At 40.7% G+C, this 26,528-nt stretch overlaps 1 protein-coding gene across 4 annotated transcripts in view; it reads left to right on the top strand.

Annotated features, from left to right (window-relative positions):
* Positions 1-26,528, top strand: part of DET1 (DET1 partner of COP1 E3 ubiquitin ligase) — a 155,538-nt gene that overhangs the window by 41,103 nt on the left and 87,907 nt on the right. For 3 of the 4 annotated variants that reach the window (XM_083184198.1, XM_083184196.1, XM_083184197.1), the window contains exons 3-4: positions 5,305-5,495; positions 15,236-15,427. In XM_083184198.1, coding sequence (XP_083040324.1) covers positions 5,305-5,495; positions 15,236-15,427 — 383 coding nt within the window. The remainder of the gene's footprint in view (positions 1-5,304; positions 5,496-15,235; positions 15,428-26,528) is intronic. The other variant, XM_083184199.1, reaches the window with a different exon arrangement.

Here is a 26,528-nt window from a genome sequence, read left to right on the forward strand (position 1 = left end):
GATATTTGGATTTTGCAGCACAGATTCTGGTGGAATGCATGGTGGGTGCTATGTCGCATTAGCAAGACCCCCGAAGCACCAATACAGTGGAACCCCCCCACAAGTAACCCCATTTTGCAAACTACACCCCTCAGGGAATTTATCTAGGGGTATAGTGTACATTTCAAACCCCCAGGGGTTTCACCAATTTTGATACAACTGGGCTGTGCAAATAAAAAATTACATTTTTTACACAAAAATGCAGATCTGGCTCAAAATTTTTCATTTTCACAAGGAATGAAGGAGACAAAGCACCCCAAAATCTGTGCCCCAATTTCTCCCGAGTACGGCAATGCCTCACATGTGACCAAAAAATACCATTTGGGTGCATGGCAGGACTCAGAAGGGAAGGAGTGATTTTTGGATTTTGCAGCACAGATTCTGGTTCAATGACCCCTGAAGCACCTATACAGTGGAACCCCCCCACAAGTGACCCCATTTTGCAAACTACACCCTTCAGGGAATTCATCAGGGGGTATAGTGTACATTTCAAACCCCCAGGGGTTTAACCAATTTTGATACAACTGAGCCGTGAAAATAAAAAATTAAATTTTTTCATTTTCACAGCCCAGTTGTATCAAAATTGGTGAAACCCCTGGGGGTTTGAAATGTACACTATACCCCTAGATGAATTCCCTGAGGGGTGTAGTTTGCAAAATGGGGTGACTTGTGGGGGAGGTTCCTAACTTTTAGCATCTTATGGTGCCTAGAAACCTACATGGTGCCTAAAAAAATAATCTCATAAAAAGGAGGCTCCAAAATCAAGTAGGTGCTCCTTCTATTATGAAGCCTGTGGTTTGGTCAACGTGCACACTAGGGCCACATATAGGATATTTATGAAAACAAAAGAATTGGGGGAATCAATTTTTAGTCACATTTCTCTAGTAAAATGTACTGTGTTCCTTAGAAAAATGTATTAAAATTGCAAATCTGCAAAAAAAAAGAAATTTTGAAATTTCACCTACACTTTGTTTTAATTCCTGTGAAACACCTAAAGGGTTAACAAACTTCCAAAATGCTGTTTTGAATACTGTGAGGGGTGCAGTTTTTGAAATGGCATCATTTATGGGGGTGTCTCACATACAAGTCCCTCAAAGTCACATCAGAACTGAACTGGTCCCTAAAAAAATCAGTGTTTGAAATTTTCTTGAAAATTTGAGAATTTGCTATTCATATTGTAAGCCTCCTAGTGTCCCAAAAAATTAAAAGTAAGTTGAAATAATGATGTCAACATAAAGTAGACATATGGTCTATGTTAGTTATTCACTATTTTGAGTGGTAAGATTATTTGTCTCACAAGCAGAAAATTTAACATTTTGCAAATCGCTAAATTTTCCATTTTTTCACGATATTTTGGTATTTTTCACAAAAAAACACAGACTGTATCGACCCAAATTTACCACTAATTTGAAGTACAATGTGTCACGAAAAAACAATCTCAAAATCACTGGGATAAGTAAAAGCAAAAAAAAGTTATCCCCACTTAAGTGAGACATGTCAGATTTGAAAAAAAGGGCTCTGTCAGGAACGCAAAAACTGGCTCTGTCAGGAAGGGGTTAAAGGCAATCCAAAATAAAAGCGATGGATTGTCATATCTTGGATTAAAGTATTTGGGTTTTTGTAGGGAGTATTGGTATTCCTAACTGAAAACATATCTTATTTATTTAGCCAGCACTGTCAGTCTGTGGCTGTGTGTTTAACGCTGGGCGGAGTCATATACACAGTCACAGACTCCGGTCCTCACAAACACTATAGCTCAGCTGCTGCAGGGAACCAAAATAGTTCCCCATCATGTGCACACATCTCCACAGCCCACACACAATATGCAGTGATGGGAAGACTCCGGCACAGCCACATACCTCCCATCTTCAGTGTATGAAGCGGGACCCTCACGGCTAAAAGGGGCATGGTCTATGCAAATGAAGGCGGGCATATGCAAGTTGTGTCCCCAAAGGAAATACCCATGTGATGATCACACACTGCTGTATCTACGGTAACACTGCCCATGTGATAATCAAACAGAGAATAGATAACATGGAACATGCTGGAGGAGAGGAGCTGACACAGGTGAGGAACAGCCGGCTGCTGGGATCAGTGTGTAGTTCTGTACTACAAATCATTCCATTCCCCACCACCATGCTGCTAGAGACTACAACTCCCGGCATGCTGTGCGGTAAAGGGCGGCCTCTGCTCGGCCGGATGCAGCCTGCCTATGGACTGTGCAAGTGAGAGAGGAAGCTCAGCAGCAGCATTGTCCCCTGCTATGCAGCAGCAGCACCGCTATGAAGAGGGGTGAGCATTATCCCAAGTGATGCCCAATACTGAGCACTGCAGCCTCCCCCTGCTCTGTGTTCCATTCACCACCACCATGCTGCTAGACACTACAACTCCCAGCATGCTGTGCAGTAAAGGGCGACCTCTGATTGGCTGTATCTCAGCTTGCCTATGGACTATGCATAAATGCTTTCATAGGTTAAGGGAGCGCAGGTCCTCACAATGGTATGAAGAGCGCCCGTAGGGCACGATGAATCACCTCGTTATACATATATATATATATATATATAGAGCACTTACCCCCTTCCCTTGCAGGTGAGGATTGAACCGGCACACAGATGTAGAAGTGAAGAAAAAGACGTTTATTGTACAGGCATGGTATGCACAGACAGTCAGCTGTAACCTAACAGCCGTTTCAACCACTTCCTAGTGGTTTTCATCAGAGGTGTAGTCACATTACAGTGTACTGTTTAAATAGCATAAAATTGCCTGTCACAGCGGCTGACACTTCCAGCCAGCCGCTAGCGTCATAGCGACTGACTCTTCTAGCCAGCCGCTCGTGCGCTCCATGTCACCCCAGCACACCGCTCTACCCAGTGTGCGTGTATGTAGCAGCTACGCTGCTGTACCCCGCAGTCACCTGCACTGTAGTCTACTAACATTACACAGGGAACTCCCTGAGCCAGCCTAGCGCTGACGCTCCGGGAGAACCCTGATGACTCACCCACTTACCACTCCCCCAGTCTCCAGCCCCGCTGTCATTCACTGTCAGTGACGCTAACTGACGTCACAGGAGGTCTGACTGGCCTCTTTCTGGAGCATTTTGGGCGCAATTTTATGCTATTTAAACAGCACACTGTAATGTGACTACACCTCTGATGAAAACCACTAGGAAGTGGTTGAAACGGCTGTTAGGTTACAGCTGACTGTCTGTGCATACCATGCCTGTACAATAAACGTCTTTTTCTTCACTTCTACATCTGTGTGCCGGTTCAATCCTCACCTGCAAGGGAAGGGGGTAAGTGCTCTTTATTAACCGTTTAAGTTCCTGGCACCGGAGGACTGTATAACGCTTGTTGAGTGCCATCCTGCAAAACCACTTTGTATATATATATATATATATATCAGATGTGAAGAGGGCACTCATGAGATTTTTAGTCTGCTTGGCGGCAGAAATCAATAATGAAGATACATTACAAGTAATTGTGGGTCAACGTTTTGGGTGCAAGCCCTTTATCAAGACATATGCGCCTGAAACGTTGACCCACAACTACTTGTCTACACTTGTGTCCGGTTACCATGGTGATAACGCCGGCAGGTGAGAGCCGCTGATGGAGGATCTATAGGTCCCGGCCACTAAATATGCACTTGTTGATAATTGTATATTCATGTGGTTTTTAAATGTCTATGATATGTACATTTCGCTCATTTCCCCGTGCCCACTACTGAAGTACTGCAACCCATGCAATGCTGCTATGGGAATAACATCGGCGTAGTGAGAGATGCAGATGTACTCCATAGGTACTTGCGCTGTGGTAGCCAGCCAGGCTGGGTTGCTATGGTGACTGCGTCAGCGGGTGTGAGCTGCTGACGTCAGATCTAGGCGACCAGACCGGGGGGCATGCAGTGTGGAAGTGTGAGGCGGCGGGGAGTGGGTGCAATGGCGGCAAGCTGTGTTCTTCTTAAATGATGAGTGTGATGTTATCTTGTTGTATGTCTGTAAGTCTCTTGATAAAGGGGTTGCTCCCTGAAACTGCCCTTCGAGGCTGAAATAAAACTACACTATTTGATATGCTGCAGTGATGTGCAAGTTCTTGGATTACAGGAACCATGTCACATATATCTGCAGATAGATATCTACAACGGATCGGGCAGCGTGTTCTCTATACATGCTGTCCCGATCCGTCAGGACTGGCATCACAAATGGGCGGGCACATTTGCATTTGCAGATCGCCCCTACATATAGCACAATGCACCAAAATATCTTTAGCTATATCAGGCATCGGCTATGGTGCACAGCCGACCCAAAATATCTGTGAACGACGCCATTCGCAGATATATCGCTCATACTGGCTGGTGGTGCATTGATGTATCTGACGTCCAATCGAACAGCCAATATATCAGCCAATGTGAATGCCAATGTGAATGCACCTTAACACTTAGCACCGGGTGGATAAGGCTTTAAAGTAGACCTGCACGTCTGTAAGTGTTGGGCATGCGTCTTTATCTTCTGAACAGGATGTCTTCCATGCACCCACACCGCCTTCCCAAGTGACCACACCCCTTTTCAATAGTAGCCTACCAGTTCACCATTCTGAATGTCAATATTCACAATGTCAACACTATGCAAGCCAATGGTGACATATCAAGATCATCTCATACAAACACTTATTTGTTCATAACGTAGACCTGCATTACAATATTTTGTCAGCGTAGACATTCAGAACCATTCAACATTAGATTTGACATTTTAACGGTCAAAAATAAAATTTCATACCATGTGATAATTCATAAAACTAAATCTATTTGATATGTCTAATCTGGAAACCTTTATTAAATATTGGAGGATGCAATCTTTATCATAAAGTACTATTTTCCATATTTTTGGAATAACCTCTTTTTAATTGAATGGAAATCATAACCTATTTAATTCCATATGCTATAAAAAGAAATGCTGATATTATCCAGAACATATTACAGAATTGGCTTGGGTAGAATAAATGTTGGAAATAGTTGTTCCTTTTAAACGCCATGCATTTCTTGTAAGGGCAAATGGATCTGGTCTCTGAAACACTGCGCTTTATATTGAGTACCTGTTTGAAAAGCAACCTCTTGACACTGTCCCCTTTCTATTTCCACTTGCTTATTATCTTTTAGTTCATGCCTGATAACTAATATTGGAAGGGTGCAGAAAAAAAATCATCTTCTACTTTAGAGAGCTACAGTACATGTATTAATTCTGAATGTTCTATGCTGTTTTTCTTTTCCCAGCCCTCCTTTTTTGTGGTGTACAATATGGTCACCACGGAAGTTATTGCGGTCTTTGAAAACACGTCCAATGAGCTGTTAGAACTGTTTGAAAACTTCTGTGACCTGTTCAGGAACGCAACTCTTCACAGTGAGGCCGTGCAGTTCCCCTGCTCTGCCTCCAGCAACAACTTTGCTAGACAGATTCAGCGCCGGTAAGACGTACCACTGACCTAAATAGAGAATCAGAGAAATTTGTTATGGCTCCATTAATAAACAACAGTGTGCTGAAGCCTATGGGAATTGATCACATTATGATTTCATTGTTGCAGCTTGAGCTAATATGATTAACATATGAATGTAGATAGAGACAGATATGCTTTCAATAAAGTGTGCAATGACTAGTGCTGGGAGGGACCTCCCGGAGCTTTTCTAAATAGTGCCCTGCTAATCTGGAGAATGCCGGTACTCGCGGGTGTTTAGTCGCAAATACCGGCATTTTCCTACTACAGTTCTCCGCGGTGATGCACCGTGCAAGGGCTTAAACCTGTATCGCTGCCCTAGTTTTGTCGAATTTCTGCTCGCACCCCAGGAGAGTTGCGACCCGGAAACCACTGGTTAAAGTTAGCGGCACGCTGATTAAAATAGCTGCAGGAGCTCCCTCCCGGCACTATTCACTGCATACCGTATTGAATTGACACCAATGTGGTACTAGTTTTAATTTAAGCTTATTTAGGTGTTGACATTATCCTATTGACATTTTGACTATAGTGTTGACAAACCATATGTACTGTATCCCTTTTCATGATATAGAAAGTATTTGTGGTTGTCCTACTATCTAGAATAATCTCTATCTATTACTGTACATATTTTAAAATAGACTGAAGTAAATATAGTTGGGGAATTAAAGAAATATGCAACCGAACGAAACACTGCCGTGGCTATGTCTCCCCACATTTCTGCTCGCAGCCTTTAGAAGTTAGGGCAGAAATGAGCTGCTGCAGTTGCTCTTTTGTATGCAGCCCGCTGCCCTCCTACCAGTCTATTCTATTTAGGTATGAAAAACATGCTCAAAGATGGCAATTATATTTTCAGTTCGGAAATGTGAATGATTCAAAGTTTTGAAAGTGAATTGTTGTAAAAACGAAAAAGTTGAAAGAGAACAGTTACAGGAAAAGGTGAGGTAACATTGATACCCCAGTAGGGTGGGAGCCAATTGCTGGCGATGTTGCATCTTTACCACTTACTGTAATAAAAATTAGAACAGAATATTTTCTGTATTTCTATTAGTAAATATTTTGGGCATTTTCATGATTGTTTGTCCTCAAAGTGATCCTGTTCTACCTTAGGTGACATTTTTGTTATGTCTACAGGTCGTGATAAATAACCTTTTTTTCTTAAATAAGCATACAGCCTCTAATATAAATGTGATAGTCTTTCATGCCCCATAATTCACTTGTAGCTTATATGAAGTATTTTCTCTTTTACCATCAGTACCAATTGCATTATACATTTTATTGATATATTGGGCTCAGGGTGCTGAATGCTGCTGCCACTGAAAATGACTGATGTGATAAAGTAGGTGGTTACAGCGCTGTTGATGGTGGGGAGACAAAGGGTCCCTGAATGTTGTAGATATATCTATGGCTACTAGTGTTCACTCATGGATTTTTTTAGGGCAGGGTGCTGACCACCGAACAGGGCACATTTTTCAATCTGGAGGACACATTTTACATTAGAAATTTACATTACAAACAAAAAATGATATATAAATATTTGAACACTACGCCAGGATTACCCCTTTATACATTGTCACACTCCGTTATGCCCATTACATGTTTTTTTGCCCACTGTATTGCCGATTACATATTATGCCACGCACCATGATGCCCATTACACATTATGCCATGCACCATAATGCCCATTACACATTATGCCACGCACCATAATGCCCGTTACACATTATGCCACACCCCATAATGCCCATTACACATTATGGCACACAAGTACTGCTTACCTACATGCTCAGTTGCCACAGGGGGTATTACATGCTTGTTGCCCAGAGCAGGAAAGACAAACCCAGCCAGCCCTCCTATCTGTGAGGGGGTTTAGCAGGCGAGAAGAGCTGACTGACAGCTGCTGCTACCAGTGAGCTTAGTGGCCTGGCAGTGTGGCAGGGGGGGGGGGGCTGCAGATGGAAGAGCTGATGCACCGTTCTGTTTAGAGGAGTTCAGCGGCTTGTCAGCCAGGAAGGGTGCACAGTGCCGAACACAAAAATGGCATGTCGCGTTTAGAGGTTTTAAAAACAGGCCGGGCGTGGCACCCTCAGAGGGGGGGTTGCTCCTTTTGGGAGCTAGATGGATATATACCTGCACACTAGGAGTTTTCTCAAAAAACAAGGGGGGGGTTTTTGAAGAAAGGTTTGAGGCCCCAACGTTAATTATTTTATCGGTACTTGTGTAGTTTCACGGCGCCGTGCTACTTCCGGGTTCTACGCTCGGTAAACTATCTAAAATTAACTAACTTAACTCCATGCCAACATGGATAGTTCATACCCCCACTTTCCATGTTGGAATGGGGTTGGTTTTAGATAGCGTAGCGAGCCACCGAGCCCGCAGCGTGGGTGAGCGAAGCGAACCCCGAAAGGGGACTCAGACGCACGGCGCTATGCTGCCGCCGTGAAACTACACAAGTACCCTTTTATCAGTTATGGGGGTGCAGCTCCCAACAGTCAGGGGTTTATCATAGGTAGAAAAAAAAAGAAAAAGGGACTGTTATCGGGGGTGCACAGTTAATATTAAAATTTTACTTTTATTATTCAATTTTTAAGAAACTCCCTTGTAATGTATTCTCTGGGAGATAGCAGTGAAATCAGGAAGAATTAAAATCACATACATAAACATACATCGTTACACAGAGTGTGTATCTAGGTGAGATAGAAGTAAAGAAAAATGTGTATTAAAATGCAAACGTCATTCTGAAAAATGGCATGAATTGTTCAGCATTGATTGATGTCAGGATTGAAATGCTCGGTAGATCTGGGCCATCTGTGTGACCTAGATGTAGGTTTTCTTGGGGGGGGCATGCCTCCTCCTGGATTAATGACCAGGTGTGGGTCTTGCCTCCTATATAGTGGTGTATTTGATTCACTTATAATCACTACCCTCTGATTATATACGTCTTCAAGCGATATTAGGGGCTTAATTGCCCTTCGAAGGTATATAATGGATTCGGGCTGGTTATCACTGTGCGGGATACCACGGTGTTTGCATGTTCATAAAGTACAGTGGTAATTTTTATTACCTCCTACTACAGTACTCCAACTTCTATGGACCTTACCTTATACTAGTGTGTATTAGGTACCTGTTTCAAATACCCTTTGGTGGGAGACCGCAGTGTTGGAAATTCACCACATAACTCTAGGGCTTAATTTGCACCCTGCAAAGGAAGCTTAATTATTGTGGCATAAAAAACAGTTGAACCATGTCCCCAATAAGTGGTTTGAAACAGTTGGTCCTCTTACCTTGTGGTATTGTGCTTTACTAGCCATAAATGCGTATGAGCCATTCAATAGAATTTTTTATCTTTGCAGTGATTCCTGTGGTTAATCCCCAAGTAAGTACATGTTCGGTACAATGTCTAAAGCTCTAGTTAAGGTGCCCAAACAGCAGTTTGGGAACAAAAAACCTGGACTTCACACATTTCTGTTAACCTCCTCTGGAGACTGCAAACAGAAATGGCGAGGCAGCTATTTGTGCCTGAACAAAAGAACAATTGAACTGCTGTGTTGGGCACCCGGCAATGACATTTATTTATTTATTTATTTATTTACAGGTTCTTATATAGCGCAGCAGATTCCGTTGCGCTTTACAATAGTAGACAGTGATAAAACAAACTGGGTAACAACATACAGACTTGGAGGTAGGAGGGCCCTGCTGCAAGCTTTTTTCTGGTGCAAACAATTGAGTCCCCCATAATAATGTTTTAGCTTTTAGTATGTAAATAAAACACAAATTCTTTGAACAGCATACTGAATACAAGTAAGCCCACTCGAAGCAAAAGCTTTGAAAGCTAGCCTGCTACCTTCTGTGTTTGTGCATGTTTGAGAAAGAGATGTAGGTTCACTCTCTGCCAGCAGATGGCAGCATTTTGTAGACTGACGGACACTAGACATACATATATATATATATATATATATAAACAGTGAGACGATAGTGGCACACACTCGGATTTTTGAAAAAATGTTGACAAAAAAATCCGAGTGTGTGCCACTATCGTCTCACTGTTACCTATTCTTCAAGTGTTGCACCCCGGTACCTTATACCTTCATTGGAGTGCCCTCACCCTGCTGCCTATATATATATATATATATATATATATATATATATATATATATATATATATATATATATATATATATATATATATATATATATATATATATATATATATATATACCAGTCCAAGAGACCCACCAAAGCGGGAATAAACGGCACTCACGGAGACTTTGTAAATGCACAAAAAGTGTATTGAAGAATACAGGTGTATGGGGGACTTTTCGGGTATCAGCCCCGTCCTCCGCCCCAAACCTACAGCTGTAGGTTTGGGGCGGAGGACGGGGCTGATACCCCGAAACGTCCCCCATACACCTGTATTCTTCAATACACTTTTTGTGCATTTACAAAGTCTCCGTGAGTGCCGTTTATTCCCGCTTTGGTGGGTCTCTTGGACTGGCATTTATTACATCTCTGGCATCTGGAGCAGCTGTGTGTGAGACAATTGGAGTGCCGGCAGCATTGGATGGCTATATATATATATATATATATATATATATATATATATATATATATATATATATATATATATATATATATATATATATATATATATATATATATATATATATTTATATTATATTATATTATATTATATTATATTATATTATATTATATTATATTATATTATATTATATTATATTATATTATATTATATTATATTATATTATATTATATTATATTATATTATATTATATTATATTATATTATATTATATTATATTATATTATATTATATTATATTATATTATATTATATTATATTATATTTTTTATATATATATATATATATATATATATAGATACAGAAGTACCAACACACTCGCCATTCCTAGGAATGGGGTGCAAACAGCACCCACATCCCAGGGTGCGGTGGCCGGTGGCCTGTGAACTAAAACCCCATTATTTATCTATTGATTATTTGAATGTTAAGGTGAGTTAGTTTGTTGTAGTGAGTGCTGGTCCCCCTGTGTATATATATATATATATATATATATATATATATATATATATAACTGCCTATATATATATATATATATATATATATATATATATATATATATATATATATATATATATATATATATATATATATATATATATATATATAATGTGTAGGAGAGGGCCCAGCACTCAGGACTTAAGGTGAACGCTAATATGTAACTGGCTCCGGCGCCATCAGTCGAGGTGGTATCCCTCCAACATATAGTAATAGAACAAAGCGGCACTCAGAGACCTGAGAAAGATGACACAGGAGGATTATTTTCAATCTATGTGCTGCGTCAGGGGTAACGTTTCGGAGCACGGCAGCTCCGTCGTCAGACAGTGCATACTTTTGGTCTGACGACGGAGCCGCCGTGATCCTAAGCGTTACCCCTCACACAGCACATGGATTAAAAATAATTCTCCTGTTTCATCTTTCTCAAGTCTCTGAGTGCCACTTTGTTCTATTTCTATAGATATATAGGTGATAGAAATGTGTCCTCTTCTGTTTTTGCGGTGAATGTAAGCATTTGAGGTAACTGGGGCAACATTGTGGTAATGCCAAATTGCACATGCGGTTCCCCATGCAAAATGAATGGTTAAGAGTGAGACGTATTTCATTGCAGCAACTGTAGAGGACACATCTGTACAATGATGACTCAAATGGCCTCCTACCAGATTCATGTAGGACATACGTTTCTCTGGCAATCCCAACCAGGAAATCTGAAGATGAAAAAAGCACCAGATGCAATCAATTATCTATTTTATCACTTAGCCGTGTACAGTGTATTCATACTTGAGTATAGCAGAAGCGCTGTTCCTCACACTCTTAGGAAATCCGAAGATGTAGAATTTATCTGTGAGAACTTACAAATACTTCTCCCATTGAATTTCAACGCATAAGTTGTTTTTTACCACAAATGTTGGGTATGTCTGGCAAATTTATTGTCCCAGAAGCCTATTAAAATTGATGATTTAATTTACATACGTATACGATATTACTGTGTTTTTGTTTTGTTTCCATTCTCACTTCAAAAATTGTTAATGTATTACAGTTTGAGTATCCCTTATCCGAAATGCTCGGGACCACAAGCATTCCGGATAAGGGATTTTTCTGGATTTTGGAATAATTTTTTTTCAAACATACTTACCTTTCCCCTGGTGGTGCCCCGATGGTCCCTCGGCGTCCATGGAGTCCTCCGGCGTCCATGGCAGGCCTTCAGCTTTATCTCCGGCATCTCCAGCGGTCCCAGGAGTGCATTGCGCGAGTTCCCAGGCGCGCCGGTGACGTCACCGGTGCGCGTACACACTCCCGCAATGCACTCCTGGGACCGCTGGAGACGACCGAGAGGATGCTGAAGGCCTGCCGTGGACACCGGGGGACTTGGTAAGTATAGAAAAGGGTTAGGGGGGTAAAAAAAAAATGTTTTTTCGAATTATTATAAACACGGTTTTTGGAATAATTCGGATACGAGATGCCCGGATACAGGATACTCAACCTGTACTAAAACTAGGTGCAAACATCTAAAACTATACTGTTTACTTACGAAAATATTTGAAAAAAAAATCCTATTTAAATACAAAATATCTGCTTTAAATAAATGAATCCCAATTTATTTATTTTTTTTTAAATCCGATTTTTATTCAATGCTAAAAAACCAGTCAAATCGGACCTGTGTATGGGCACCATAAGTTCTGTATACTGTACTGTATACTGTATTCTTCACTGTCGGATTGATATATATATATATATATATGTGCCGTGAAAAAATTCTGATACTGTAGGGTGCCGTGATTCAAAAAAGATTGGGAACCCCTGCCATATGGTACTATGGTTTTCAAATCAAAAATCCATCTTGCTTCCAATTTTTTCAAGACCGTAATACGGTCCACACCTCTAGACAGAGGAGAATCACAATCAATTATATGACCATGTAATGTGGAGATCTGATGTCCGAAATGTAAAAAAAAATGTCCCTCCACCGGTTTGTCAGTAGATCCTGTGGCCAAGGCTTGTCACTATGTCCAAGTGACTGGTACCGCTATGGGGTTAAACGTTGCACCCATGTATTTGGGGATTTTCAAGAATGAATATGACAGCGCTTTCGTAAAGGGTAGAGCCATATGAAGTAGGCGAGGATCCACCGATTGTTACAGTTTATTTTTTTCCTTTTTACTAATTCAAGGGCCATGTTTACAGCCATATGTGACAGTATTAGTTTGGTGAAAAGCAGTTTATTTTCATAGGATTTTGGCCTGCCCAGTAATGTACAGTTGTCCTATTGGTAACCATGTTTTCTACTATGATAATAAAATTACCCAAAAGCCATACTTGGTGGCTTACGAGCTGAAAGCAGCTCAAACGGTTACAGTGGGCTGCTTTCAGCTCCATATCGCCCAGTTTGTATGGGCCTTAAAAGAGACAAATAGTGGTGTTGCCCTTGGCAACCAACCAGATTATGATTTTCTAGAGTGCACTAGGGAAATATGTTAAAATCTTGTTGGTATTTGTAGGCAACCACTCAACATGTCTGTCATTAAATATTTTAGTAGTAAATCTACCCCTGAAACTGTCAATGAACCTGAAATAGTGATCTGGATTTCTGTATCAGTACTTGCCTGTGTCAAGCTCCCAATACAAACAGCATTGCTTTTATGAGTGAAGGGCGTAATTCAGAGATTTACACAATGCTGATGTTTACCCAGTTAAGTGTTCATTTGACAACCACAAATGCACCACGGTTGCACTGTGCACCTGCCAAGGTACCTTTGCAAAGCCGTTTGCAGAGAGAATGTATTTGCAAACTAATTGACAGTCAGGTGCCATTTGGTAAAATTAGATAAGGATTCTCGGCACTGTTTTTGGGGTGTTTCTCAGACTTCATCTGTGATATTGTACACAGGAAATTTTATCCAGATGGTTGGTAAAATGGTCGACATGGGCGTTTTTTTTTAAATCCTTACTTTACCATCCCCTTGAACTCCTATTGGGGACAGTAAAGTGTACCAACACATGCTGAAAGTGTTGGGAGCGAAGCAGTAAACTCATTTTGGGTCCATGTGCTGAAGTCTACATTTTGCCTTCCCTTCAAAAACAAAAAACAACCATGTCAATCTTTTCAATTGTTGACCATTTCCATGTTTTCCTTTTGTCTGTTGACCTTTTGGGGTAGACTTAGACACTGTTTACATTTTAATTGTTAACCTAATATACCACACCTGCTGAGAACGTGGTGCCAGCATCTGTTTACATGGCTACTCTGCATGATCCATTTCTATCCGCTTGGTATAGAAATAGATGTTTAGACTTTTTTTATAAATAAGTTTTAATATTAATAGTTGTATTTATGGTTGCCTAAGGCTCGGGCCACACATAGCATTTTAGTGGATTCCGTTCAGCGATACTCGCTTGGCAGTAAGGAGGCTGTACACTGTCTTCTACGCTGCCGACCACGCTTATGCAATGGGGCCATAGCTGCTGGATCCAACTGCAGCTTGCAGCATTTGGACTGGATGGAAGGACAACCGGTTTCACAGAGAACACTTACATTTCAATGTATATGATCACATAGGGCGGTATTCAATGAGGCTGATTCGCCATGTTTTTATGGCGATTTTGTGCTGTAAGGCGAATTTCTGACTAAAACGGTGAATCACCCTATTCAATGACCAGATGGCGAATACATTTCAAGGTTTTTTTCGCCATGATTCACCGAGTAGCAATCGCTATCTTTTTATGGTGAAGTGGAATGTGAACTTTTAAAATAAAGTGTTTTGTTTTTTACATTTGGTGTAAAAAAATCAGGAATTTTATTCTGAGGAGGGGCATGCTATTTTTATTCATGTGCTGTAAGCACATGAATATATATTTAATTTTTTTAATTTTTTTTTTTTTTTTTTTTTACACAGACCAGCCAGCAGGGGGCCGGAGCCGAGCCGCTCATTAGATATTCATATATTCACTGCACCCGATCATTACATATGCATGATCGGGTGTAGTGAATATACCCGGTCCCCTGCTGGCACCCCCGGGGGGCAGCCTGTGCTGCCTGGCACCCAGGGAGCCCACCTCTCCCCCACAAACGTTCTGGGGCAGGCAGGGAGACTTCCATCTCGCTGCCTGCCGCCGTCCTCGGGCTCCCTGCGGCATCGCCGCAGGAGTTAAAATTCACCAGTCAGGGGCAGCGAGCCCCTGACTCGTTGAATACTGGAGCCGGCGAGGCTCCGGAACGCAGCGAGCAGTGGCGAATGTGCAGCGAATCCTAAACAGGATTCGCTGTACATCGCCAAAATGCTCATTGAATACTGCCCATAGTGTACTTGAAATCCTGTCGGCAGTGGCCGGATCCTGTTCTGCAGAAAACGTTATGCGTGGCTCCTGTCTAGCGGGTTCTGTGTCCCGGGACCTTCTGAAACGATAACGCATGGCACCAGCCTTAGAAGAGTGTTCACTTTACTTTTTACCTTTTGTCTGTTATTTTATACAAAAGGTTTCTCCCCAGAACAAGATTATATATTTTTTAAATCGAGCAATCTACTTGCATTTCTGTAAACTTGTTACAGATGCAAGGCTTACAGAAAATGTTGTTATGCATAAGTGTCATATACTGTAGTACAACTTATGACTCTTTACTTTTAGGTTTAAAGACACAATCGTGAATGCAAAGTACGGAGGCCATACAGAAGCGGTGAGGAGGCTTCTGAGCCAGCTGCCTATCAGTGCCCAGTCGTACAGTGGAAGCCCTTACCTTGACCTGTCTCTCTTCAGCTATGATGATAAATGGGTATCTGTTATGGAGAGGCCTAAAACATGCGGCGATCATCCAATCAGGTATGATAAAGCTCTATGCTGCTAACAATGCCACTGCGCTTATGTGTTCACAGAGATATATATTTTTACAGACAAGACTTTGTTTACTGCCTATTGTAGTTGAGTATTTCTTTGAGAACTCTAATGTACAGTATTAAGTCAGGAGGAATGATTCCGTTCCTTAACTTAATATTACAGATACTGCATTGTTACTTTGTTCATTTGATGATTTTTTCATGAAATTGTGAAGGATATGTTTGTATGTTTTTTGCATTTACTGCATATTTCAAAGTGATAGTAGTATGAAGGGTTTACCTTTTCATATACCAATTGTGCTGCTCATTAAAAAAATATATATATTTTTTTAACTACAATACAGAGTCTGAATGAAGCGGATAAATGGCAATAAGGGCAGTGTTTCATTAGTTGATGGTTGCTTTTAACCAATTGTGTGCCATAGCTTGCCAGCGTCCCATGAGCAATGGAATGTGTCAAACTTCTTTTTGCTCCATCTTCATCAAGATGTGTGGATATTTATTATACAGATAGGTGCTTCAATAGAAATCACATGTTATGGCAGGGCTGGTCAGATTTCTCAAAATGTCAGCCCAGCATAACTGGTAAAGCAGCATGGGAATTACAGGCCACAACTAGTTAGATTAGTAATGTCCATACACATTGCACATCGCTTGGAAGGGCCCTTCTGGGTGATGTCTTCTAAAAGGTAACTAGTGTGTATGATCAATATAGTTAACGTTGCGCATCTACCATCCCCAATTCCCCCCACCCTTTATCGTCGGTGTAGCATGCTCAATGTTGACAATCTCGTCAATAAGGCATGCTGTCAGTGGGGGCCGGGTGACGTCACTGATGATATCATTTAGTGTGTACGTACAATATCTGTCACTCGAGCTTCCAGCCGATATCAATGATGATGGCGGTAGAGCCCGTCGTGCAGTGTGTATGGGGATTTACTGTTGCTTGGTCACAGTAGATTGTCCTTTTTGAATATGACCATGTACTGCATAGAATGCTATAAACATTACTGCCCGGCATATCTAATGCTTGAAGCTCCTACACCTCTAGAAAAAACAGCTGAAAAATTTGGTCACTCCAATTCTTTTGTCGCATCCTTCGAAACAATTCAATTGTCAAGATGCAGCAACTGCTAAAATCAAAGTTTAAGCAGCCAATTTCTACACATAACACACGCACACAAGCTGCTGCCCCAAATCGGCCTAAAAATTATTTTCAGCTGCAAGTATACCCTGGGAATTGTAATACCACTCCAGCCATTCTGGCATGTGACCTTTTTGTCCTAAATAAGCTTAAACATCACCAGAAGTTGTAACTGATACCCTGGGGACTGCAGTGCTACTCCAACTATTCTGAGGCAACATGTTCATCTAATCAGCTTAAACATCACTTGGAGCAGCAACCACCACCTGGGAAACTGCATTGATGGTCTACACTCCAGATAACATGCTTGCAGGATCACAATCCTGTGTTACACTGTATGTTATGTCCTTCCAAAAACTGATGAACGACAGCATAGTCATCTGTACATGTGTCCGGAAGATATGTTTGTGAAAGGTGTTGTTCCGACATATCAGGCCAGCTCAGCAGAACAGCCAATGCTGATAAATAATATGGCTATATCGGTAAAGGTGTGTCCACATGGAATCGGTACATCTGTCAGACCACACTTAGGTCAACAGTCATTAGGTCGACTGGCCCCAAGGTCGACATGGCTTAAGGTCGACATGGTCCAATGTCGACATGGGTTTAGGTCGACAGTCATTAGGTCGACATGAGTTTTTCACTGTTTTTTCACTGACACAGTCGACATGGACACAGTTGGAGTTGAACCGCAGCCCCTCGCATCGCTCGCTTTGCTCGCAATGCTTCGGGCACGGGTCCTCGCTGCGCTCGGCACACTATTTTATTCTCCCACCACGCCCTAGTGGATGGTAGGGCATGAAATACCGCCTGTCGGCACATGTCGGCTCAAAAAACAGTGAAAAACTCATGTCGACCTAATGACTGTCGACCTAAACCCATGTCGACATTGGCCCATGTCGACCTTGGCCCATGTCGACCGTAAGTCATGTCGACCTTGACCCATGTCGACCTTTAACTCTGTCGACCTTGGGGCCAGTCGACCTTCCGGGGTCGACCTAATGACTGTCGACCTAAGTGTGGTCTGACAGATGACCGTTTCCCATCCACATACATCTACACTCCTGGCATGTTAAATAGCCCTTCTAGTGGCTAACCCTGTAGGGCCCTGTGGCTTTCAACTTTTTCCATTTAAATGTGTCTTATTCGCAAAATGACATGAATAAGTTGCACAAGCAACTTTTGCTGATTTAAATATGCAGCATGCCTGTATCCTCTGTGCAGCTGCCGCTATATCTGCATATAAAAGTTAGGTACCATTTTCTGTATGCCTAGGTGTAGTTGCACACAGAATATAGGCATGCCGAATGATCAGAGACTGCATGTATGTCCTATTCTCATAGCGATGCAAATAAAAAAAAGCATTTCCAGCAACAACAAAAAAAGATACCTGATGCGAACGGAATTCTAGCTGTGTGGTGTATTGAGGTAAGATGTAGTAATTGTCAACGATGGTCAGGAAAAAATGTTAAATACATTACAGTTGTAGTTTATGGGCAGACATCTCGAGTGGCCGATCGATCAGTGTATAGAACCAGAATCGGCCGCATGAATGTTAGGGTCTGCCCAGCCTCAAAATCACTGGATGTTTCTCTTAGGCTCCAATTTTCACAGTAACATAGTGCTAAAACTTGATAAATCTAGACTCTATTAAGACATAATTAAGGACAAATTACGTCCATGAAATATGTTGACTGTCACCATCAAATTCAGATCAATTATCATTGTTTATTTGTAAGGTGCCACAAAACTCTGTAGTGCCCTGCAATAACAAACCAAACCTTAAACACTGTTTTAAAGGTTGGCATATTGGGGCCAATTCAATTTTGCAGCCCACTGATCAGTTAGCCACTGCCCCACCACAGTGACAGTGAAATCCCGCTCATGTGCATAGCTGCGAATCCCATTGCAGCCATGCGAAATGGGGGAAAATCCATTCACCAAATGGATCCCCACCCTTGTGTACAGCAAACGAATAAGTCAGGACTTCCTCTTATTTTTAGAAAATAATTATTTTAATTTTGATGGTTTATTTTACAAACAACTAGTCGGTACCGCCATGGACACCAGGTTCGCGCCCAGCTATGCCAACTTGTTCATGTCCAGGTGGGAGGAGTCCCACGTCTGGACTGGACATGGCTGGAGCGCGGACCTGGTGCACTGGTGGCGGTATATCGACGATATTTTGTTCATTTGGCTGGGTAGTGAAGATGACCTCCAAAAGTTCTGTACCCATCTGAATAATAATGATGCTAACATTTTACTAAGTTTTGAAATTAGCCAGAAAAGTGTTCATTTTTTGGATCTAACAATAGAGATTGTAGACGACAAAATAGAAACGTGTACATTCAATAAGCCCACAGACTGTAACACGTATATACCCAAAACTAGCAATCACCTCACCAAATGGCTTGATAATGTTCCAAAGGGGCAATTCACTCGTCTAAGACGGAATTGCTCCAATAAAACTAAATATATAGAACAAGCCAAAAAAATGGTAGAGGATTTCGCTATTAAAGGTTATGATAAGAACAATCTACAGAATATAGCGGACCAAATGGGAGAGGTCGAAAGGAGTTCCCTTTTAGCAAAAAAAGAGGCTAATTCGGAAAAGGATAAAGAAAAAAGAAATTATACCAATGCATTTAATACAGGGTACCATAAGAGGCACAAACAAGTCGAAGGAGTATTTAGGAAATATTGGAGCATTCTCCTGAAGGATGAGATTCTAAAGAAAACACTACCCGCTAAACCCATGTTTATTTATAAAAGGGCACCCACGATTAGAGATAGGCTAGTCTCGAGTGCTTTATACATGGATGGCAAAAGATTTTTACCAAGAAATAAAGGTTTCTACAGGTGCGGAGACTGTAAGATGTTTAAATCATGCAAATCTCAACTAACGAAAGTTACTAAATTTGAAGTTAACAACAGCGTAGAGATCAGAGATTTTATTACGTGCCACACGAATTATGTAATATATGCCATTATATGCACTTGCAATTTGGCATATATAGGTAAGACCAAACGTCAGGTAAAAATCAGGTGGGCAGAACATGTCCGTAACATCATAAATGGGAGTGTCACTCATCCATTCTCTTTACATTTCAAAGAGAAACACCAATGTAAAACCGATGGTATTAAAACTTTTTGTACCATAGCCTGGGTGCGAGATAATTGGAGAACCAAAAATAGAGATATTAGGTTAGCCCAGACCGAAATGAAATTTATTTTTGATCTTAGAACATTGGCCCCTGCTGGGCTCAATGTCGATTTTGAATTAAGGTGGTTTTTATAAATTCTATTAATTTTTATTATAATTTCTGTTTTATATTGCATATTGTATCATTTATATGGTTTGTTAAACTAGATGGCATTCGGGCTTCAGTGTGTTACAATGCTGGAGATCATATGGGGATAAAAGTTCCCTTAATCAAAATGGCCGCCGGGTATTAATTTATTATTTATTATTCATTCCAACATTCATACAATTTCCCCTACAGAATGCATCCTTTAATCTAATAGTCTAAAACCAGCGCCATGTCCCTAGCCTTTCTAACACCATCGCAGTAGGAACTATGGAAAAAGGGCACAAGTGCCAGGTTGAAAAATGGCCACCGTCAGAAGCCTGCACTATGCAGCCGATTAGATTTTTGACTGCAAAGTTAAAGCATCGTTTAAGAGTTAAACATACATATGTAAGAGCGGCCGCCGTTGGCGTGAATCGGAGGGCTATATGGTTAACATCATCCTCACCCCATGATAAGGTAAAACATAGGAAGAGGGCGGAACTGCCAGGATCTAAAATGGCCGCCGCGATATGTTCCTATTATATGAATACAAGCAGCCCCAGACGGAAGTTGCCGAACTTCCGGTGATAGCAGCAATAAATAAACGGAGGAAGAAGCCAGCGTTCTGCCGGCCTTCTGTTTACACGTGGAGGGAGCTGTGCGAACAGTCCCCCACAAGGAGTATTACTGAGAGGACCCGCTGCTACTGGTAGGTGCTGGTAGTGTGGGTCTATGCATTAGAACAGTTCATATTTTTCATCATGTCAGTTTTAATACTGGATTTTAATTAGTTTTTATGGTCAATATTTCTACTTATAGACACACATCTTGATAAAGGCACCGCAGTGTGCAGAAACGCGTCGATTTAAGTGTCTATTTTTATCTAAAAGTGCCATATCGCTACCATACAGCGTTGGAGTATCCACACCTTACCCGGGTTCCATCTAGTGTGAGATATTTTTGTTGCTGTAAGGATTGTGAGCACGCACTGTATTTTATGGAATAAAAAGTTTTATTCGGAGAAAAGTTATTGTTGGAGTATATACCTGCCAAAGATACCTTTTATAGGAGTCATCCCTAATCGTTATATGTAAGCATACATGTAAGCTTATGGCTTATCTGCACGAGTGAGGTGACCCCCTAAAAGATTCTTTGGGGACGTTTTGGAGACCCTGGGAGCACTTTCCCTACTTACTTCCTACACGTTGTGGAAGAAGAATTTCTTTAAATATTGTTGACTGCAATATCATTCCATTCTTGTTTTGCATGTTCGTATCTGTGATTTGGAGAGAGCAAGACAGTCTTGGAAGACCTATTGAAACAGTTATAGCGCAAGGAGACTGACTTTTTTGCCTTTGTATTTTGTCCATTTGGATGGTCCGGTGACAATCATATTTCTGTCTTTTGCAGCTTTCAGGTTACAGCGCCATAGGTGAAATTGTCTTTTTGTTTTTTGAGGACTTCCTCTGTGTTCAGGTCAATGCTTTGATGAGCATCCCTCCCAACTGCCAGGATCCTTTTAGTTTTTTTCAGCGGCACTCCCAGAAAACCTTAGGGTACCACCCACAAACGCCCACCGACTGTTATTCATCTAGCAAACGGCCATTGCTGGCTTTGGTTCCTAGAGGGATCTTGTGCATTTGCAGAGTGTACCGTTTGCATGCGCAAACGTGTGCTGTGGATGAACTGCGTGTAACCCGGAGCAATGTAAAGCTTTTCGTTGTTCCCAGCGCTTTAGCTTTAAACACAGCTCAGATAGGTAGGAGGAGAAGAGTCTTATTTACTTATTCCTGTGAGCAGTCGGTTTTTATCTGGTTTAAATGCAGTTTTTGTTCCGTTTATTCCGAATACACTATCTGAATGACCGAGACAGTGACAGCGCTTGCAGTAGGTGGAAGTTGATTCATATTACTAGAACCTTGGAACTGTAGCAGCACAACATAGCCTGTGGACTATAATGGAACCAGAAGGATTCTCATGCTTATAAACTGTGTGCTGTAAACAGTATTTATCCTAAAGTTCACACTAAATTGAGAAAGTTCTAAATACATCATAATCGAGTATTTGATACAACTCTGTTTGCTGTTAGGAAGAATTTCCAGCAGGCTTTTGGAAAAGGGCTCACAAAGAACCTGTGTTACTTACTCTTAGATTTGTCCACTGCATGGTGCACAGTAATTCCTTCCCATCATGCCATTTGTCTAGTCCAAGCCTGGAAATCTTTGAGTGGTGAACACCTGTATGTTAATTTTATATAATCTTGCATTTCAATCCACATTTAATGTTTGTAAATGAGTGTAACTGCCGTGGTTACCAGCTTTTAAATGGTCTTTTTAGCTGTAGGCAACATTGTTTGAAATTACAGGGAATTTGCCTTGTATGCAGCAAATTGTTTCACATCAGAGATCTGCAAACAGATTTGTTCATTCTTTAAAAGGGAAAAGCACTTTTCCCATAGTTCTGGGTATGGAACCAAAGCGAACCATGGATCTAGTCGCCTTTTACACGCTAAACATTGTGTTGATCTCCAGTAGGAAGAGTAAATCTCTTTAAGTATGAAGCATTTGCGCTGTATATACTGTAGATCTCTGGTGGTTGCAATTTTTTTTTTTGTGTGTGTGTTTTATTTTCTCCGAACACACCTACAATATGTTTAAAGTGCACTGTATAAAGCGGCCTGAGCAGCTGGAGAGCTTTTAGCTGGATAAATAAATGTAAAATAATAATGCAGTCCAACCATCCTAGGCACGGAAGCCCTGATTAATATTTTCTTTGCTGTTTAATGACGTAACACTAATAGAACACTGACTATATGTGTACTAAAAGCAAATACCAATAGGAGTAAAAGAATTTAGGGGGTAGGACGATGGCCTAGCAGGAGTTAAGCTGCCTTACATCAGGACGATTCGCATACTATCTGATAGTATGCAGGTCATTGAGCAGTCGAACAAGGTATGTGCTTGAAAAGCACATACGATTTGCTTACGACCACAATGAGAGCCGATTGATGAGACGTGCAGCTCGACTGAACTGACTTCCCGACCCGTGGAACTACGCATCATTGCGACATTGTGAACGATGTGTGCACGGTCCGTCAAATAACCCGTCGGATTTATTGTGCGTTCGGGTCCAATGTCGTTCAGGTGTACGAGGACCTTTAGAGAAAGAGGTTTCACCCCAGTGCAGCCTTTCTGTCATTTGTATTTGTTTAGAATTTGTAGTTTTATAGTTATTTTTCTATTCAGTGTTGTTTTTTTCTGGTGGTACTGTGAAGTATGCAGTGTACCTTCACCTTTTACTGTGCTATTTTTATTCTTATTGCTAGTACTACTGTCCAGTGCAACCGACTTGACAGTTCTAAATAGAAGTGCCCAGTTTGATTAAAATTTAGTACACATATAGCGATAGATCGATATCTCAACAATAAAACAGTGAACAGATAAAACAGTATAGATGTGTATATATAGCTATACTTATATAGCTGATAGAATATTCCACTTGCATATCTCCTATCTTTGCAGGGTCTTTGTTTTTTTGCAGGAACCTTATAGGCCTTTCGACCTTTTATGGGCTACCAAAACTATAATTGCTAATATATAATTCAGTCCGTTTACAGAAGTTAGGATCAAAACAATAGTTAGAATTGAAACGGCCTCCAGCTGATGTCAGCCAGCAACAGATATGAGTCCCCACTGTACAAACAGTGTTCACCAAATAAAGCATTTCCATATCCAAGTGTTACAGGAGCTGTGAAATAAATCAAAGATGCCACTGTTTATAGAGCGCCCCATATTAAGCCAACTCAAAGTTGTCACTGATCTACCCGAGAAGTGATAAATGACCAGTTTGGTGTATCAGTCCTCACTGAAAGCTCAACACATTTATCAAAGAATACATCTTCCATGCATTCTTATGTATAGTTACTGCATGGGTTTCAACTAAAGTTGTTAAAAGTAATTTGATGGGTCTATCCTACTATCCTTGTTACCTTTTAAGTAGTCCTCAAAAATAAATGTGTGTGTATGTATGTGTATGTGTGTGTATATATATATATATATCACAACAAAAGAATGACCCCACGTGCGCCCTTAAGTTGTGAGCAGCTACTCTATGGCCCCCCCTGTTAGTGGGAGGCGATGTTTAGAAATAGAAAGAAAAGAGGTATAGAGAGCGCTTTTACACCACCAATAGTTTGTCAAAATACAAAAACAGTACAAATATTTTTTTAAAAAACCAGTGTGCTTTTTATTAGATAATTTTCACATCTGGAAATGGTATCCTTTTCGGAAATACAAGCAACCCGACGCGTTTCGTCTTGAAAAAGACTTCATCAGGGGTTTAGTACTGTAGGTGGTAAACATAATAATGATGGTATATTACATACTGATATTTCCAATACATATACAAACAAAATACAGATGTACACAATCTGCACATTTGCTACATTATAAAATTAATATAAGGTTAAGAACATGCGGACCTCTTGGTCCTTAAAACAATGTAAGTAACATAGGAGAACGAGCAAAGAAAATAGCTAGAGTGGAGTGCATATTTGCATAAACAGAGGACTTGATAGGAAATAGGATCGAGGATAAGTTGGAAGGTATTCAACATACCATTGATATTAAAACGCTTGTGTTAGCATGTGTTTCCTCAGATTAGCGTAGACAATAATGATATTCCTCAGTGGGGCAGACTCAGAAAATCTGTGGGAGAACCATGCGTTTGAAAATGAATAAATTAGATGTTCATGACGTGGGATGGTTTGAAGGATACAGGACGTAAAAAACATTTTCTTTAATATAGCATACCGGTAGTGGTTTTTAGCAATGCTACTACCAGCTTCTATTGCTCCAATTCTAGGATTGTAGTGACCTCCCTCTCTGGGGTAGATTTCAGATGTCTGGAGGGAAAGGTCTTTTTATTATATATATGCATAAGGTTTTAATTTATACATTCATGTAGAGGTAATTAATTTGGTTAACATACCTAAAGAAAATTTCAGTGTACATACAGGCATCTAATTCCTTGTGTGAGGGCTGTAATAGTCTTCTTTTCACAAGGATGATGATCTAATGGTTATAGAAAAGTTATTACAAACGTGTTTTGATGCTATTATAAACAAGAGGGGATATAGTGATTTACATACCCAAATTTTCCCTTTTGTAGGGTCAAAATAGCCCGGTGTATTCACAATCTTTAAGGGTCTTTGGGTTTTACTCAGTTTTTAGGTTTTAATGTGGATGGGGCTGTCAACCAGGTGGATTCTGTGTTGGGCCCGGTCCAATGATAGGGGTCCACAGTATCTGTAGGAATGGGCATTTAAGTATATGGCAACCATTGTTAATATCACCTAACGTGGATTAGAATATTTACATACCTAATGGTCCTTTGGAAGCGCACGTAGAAGGCAGAACAGAGAATTTCGTTTCTGTGAATAATTTAATTAGTGCCAAATTAGATCTAGTGTGTGGTGTGGTATAGCATCTTATTTCTCAAAAGAAAATACTACATGTAAGACACAATTAAAAAATCAGCAGGTTAATTACCCTAACAAGGGCTAGTAAAAAGAAGAAGAAATACTAAAGCAGCTGGCCTTTTTAATGGGCTTGTGACAAAATTAAAATATATGCATAATTCCTCCAGGGTATATACGCTGATAGTCCTTTATGGGGCTATTGCAATAAGTAGTGATTGCTTAACAAACATATATGTAAACCATTTAACCTTAACTGTGCTCAGTGTGCAGCTGTAATAAGGTTCTGAATGGGGTATTATAAATAGTAAAACAGCATTATTCATAGTGCATCTGTGCTTAAACAATGTTGCTCTGAATAGACATTCACAGTATTTTTATGACAAGCATGGTATTAGCTAAAATGGGTTTAGTGCAAACAGTTAACATCATTCTAGTAACATTGTAATAATGGTTAAACAACACACCACCTCCTCTTACCTGGTCTGAATGGAAAGTGAATCTGTCTGCCAATACAACCAGCTGTTTAAACTGGCTGCCTTATAAGCCTAGGGGCGATGACATCACTTCCGTGTGTCAGAATTGGTGTACTGTGCCTCCTCCCAGAAGATTTTGCTGACACGCAAATGGAGCGCATAGATACTAGGAAATGCGCATACATCATTGTCAAGCGTCATCCCGGAAGTAATCCTATTGACACGCAGGTGGAACGCACGCAGGTCTATTAGGCTTATTACAGGACTTCATCTCCAGTCTCCTTACTTCTGAATGCCCACACCGACTGACATCAGTCACTAATAGCAGTACATATGGAAATATATGACACAGTGCTTATAAATCGGGACTTATCCGCACAGTACACCAATTCTGACACACGGAAGTGATGTCATCGCCCCTAGGCTTATAAGGCAGCCAGTTTAAACAGCTGGTTGTATTGGCAGACAGATTCACTTTCCATTCAGACCAGGTAAGAGGAGGTGGTGTGTTGTTTAACCATTATTACAATGTTACTAGAATGATGTTAACTGTTTGCACTAAACCCATTTTAGCTAATACCATGCTTGTCATAAAAATACTGTGAATGTCTATTCAGAGCAACATTGTTTAAGCACAGATGCACTATGAATAATGCTGTTTTACTATTTATAATACCCCATTCAGAACCTTATTACAGCTG

The sequence above is a fragment of the Crinia signifera genome, chromosome 4 (assembly GCF_055691185.1).
Source record: "Crinia signifera chromosome 4, ASM5569118v1, whole genome shotgun sequence".
Taxonomy (NCBI): Eukaryota; Metazoa; Chordata; class Amphibia; order Anura; family Myobatrachidae; genus Crinia; species Crinia signifera.